The following is a 628-nucleotide window of genomic DNA, read 5'->3' as shown; positions in this document are numbered from 1 at the left end:
AGTGACATTTTCTGGGTCTCCTCCGAACTGCGATATATTTTTCTGGACCCATCGTAACGCCATGATCACATCTTTGAGACCTTGATTACCAGTCGCCACTTTGTCGTAGAGGTTTAGGAAACCTAGTGTCACATACATTAGTTACATTATATATTTTTTTTGTCAAAATTGATTCATCTTAATTATTATTACTTTATTACACTTATCTAAAATAAATCGCGCTAGTATTTGTCTTTAATATATCAGTTGGCAAAATAGTCTTACATGCAGAAAAATATAGACGTTTGTTAACTCAATATGAATAGATTGTGATTTTTTTTTGTATGAATTGATTGTCTTTTGCGGTCTTTATAAAGTTTATATATTTTTTAAATGTTTAACTATGACAATGTCTGATCTGTGGCAATTATAAATATCTCCAAGTGACTCGTTTAAAATAAAGAAAATTTATAGTAGTCGCTAAATAAAAACTCCAGACACAAATGATATACAATGATTATGCGTATTGAAACGAGTAACGTACCTAGTACACCTAGTCTATAATTCAAGGTAACCAAAACTACATTTTTCGGTACAATGTAATCGGGACCGTAGAAGAGTTTATCACCGGAACCAAAAAAGAAACCAC

At 31.4% G+C, this 628-nt stretch overlaps 1 protein-coding gene across 1 annotated transcript; it reads right to left on the bottom strand.

Annotated features, from left to right (window-relative positions):
- Positions 1–6: 6 nt before the first annotated feature.
- Positions 7–623, bottom strand: LOC105460649 (juvenile hormone esterase-like; the record flags this gene model as incomplete). Its single annotated transcript, XM_011707142.1, has 2 exons — positions 7–122; positions 524–623. Coding segments are annotated over 2 exons (216 nt in total), but the record flags the coding sequence as incomplete, so codon positions are not given.
- Positions 624–628: the final 5 nt, after the last annotated feature.

The sequence above is a fragment of the Wasmannia auropunctata genome, unplaced genomic scaffold (genome assembly GCF_000956235.1).
Source record: "Wasmannia auropunctata unplaced genomic scaffold, wasmannia.A_1.0 LD318263.1, whole genome shotgun sequence".
NCBI lineage: Eukaryota > Metazoa > Arthropoda > Insecta > Hymenoptera > Formicidae > Wasmannia > Wasmannia auropunctata.
This window is presented reverse-complemented; position numbering and strand designations above follow the sequence as displayed.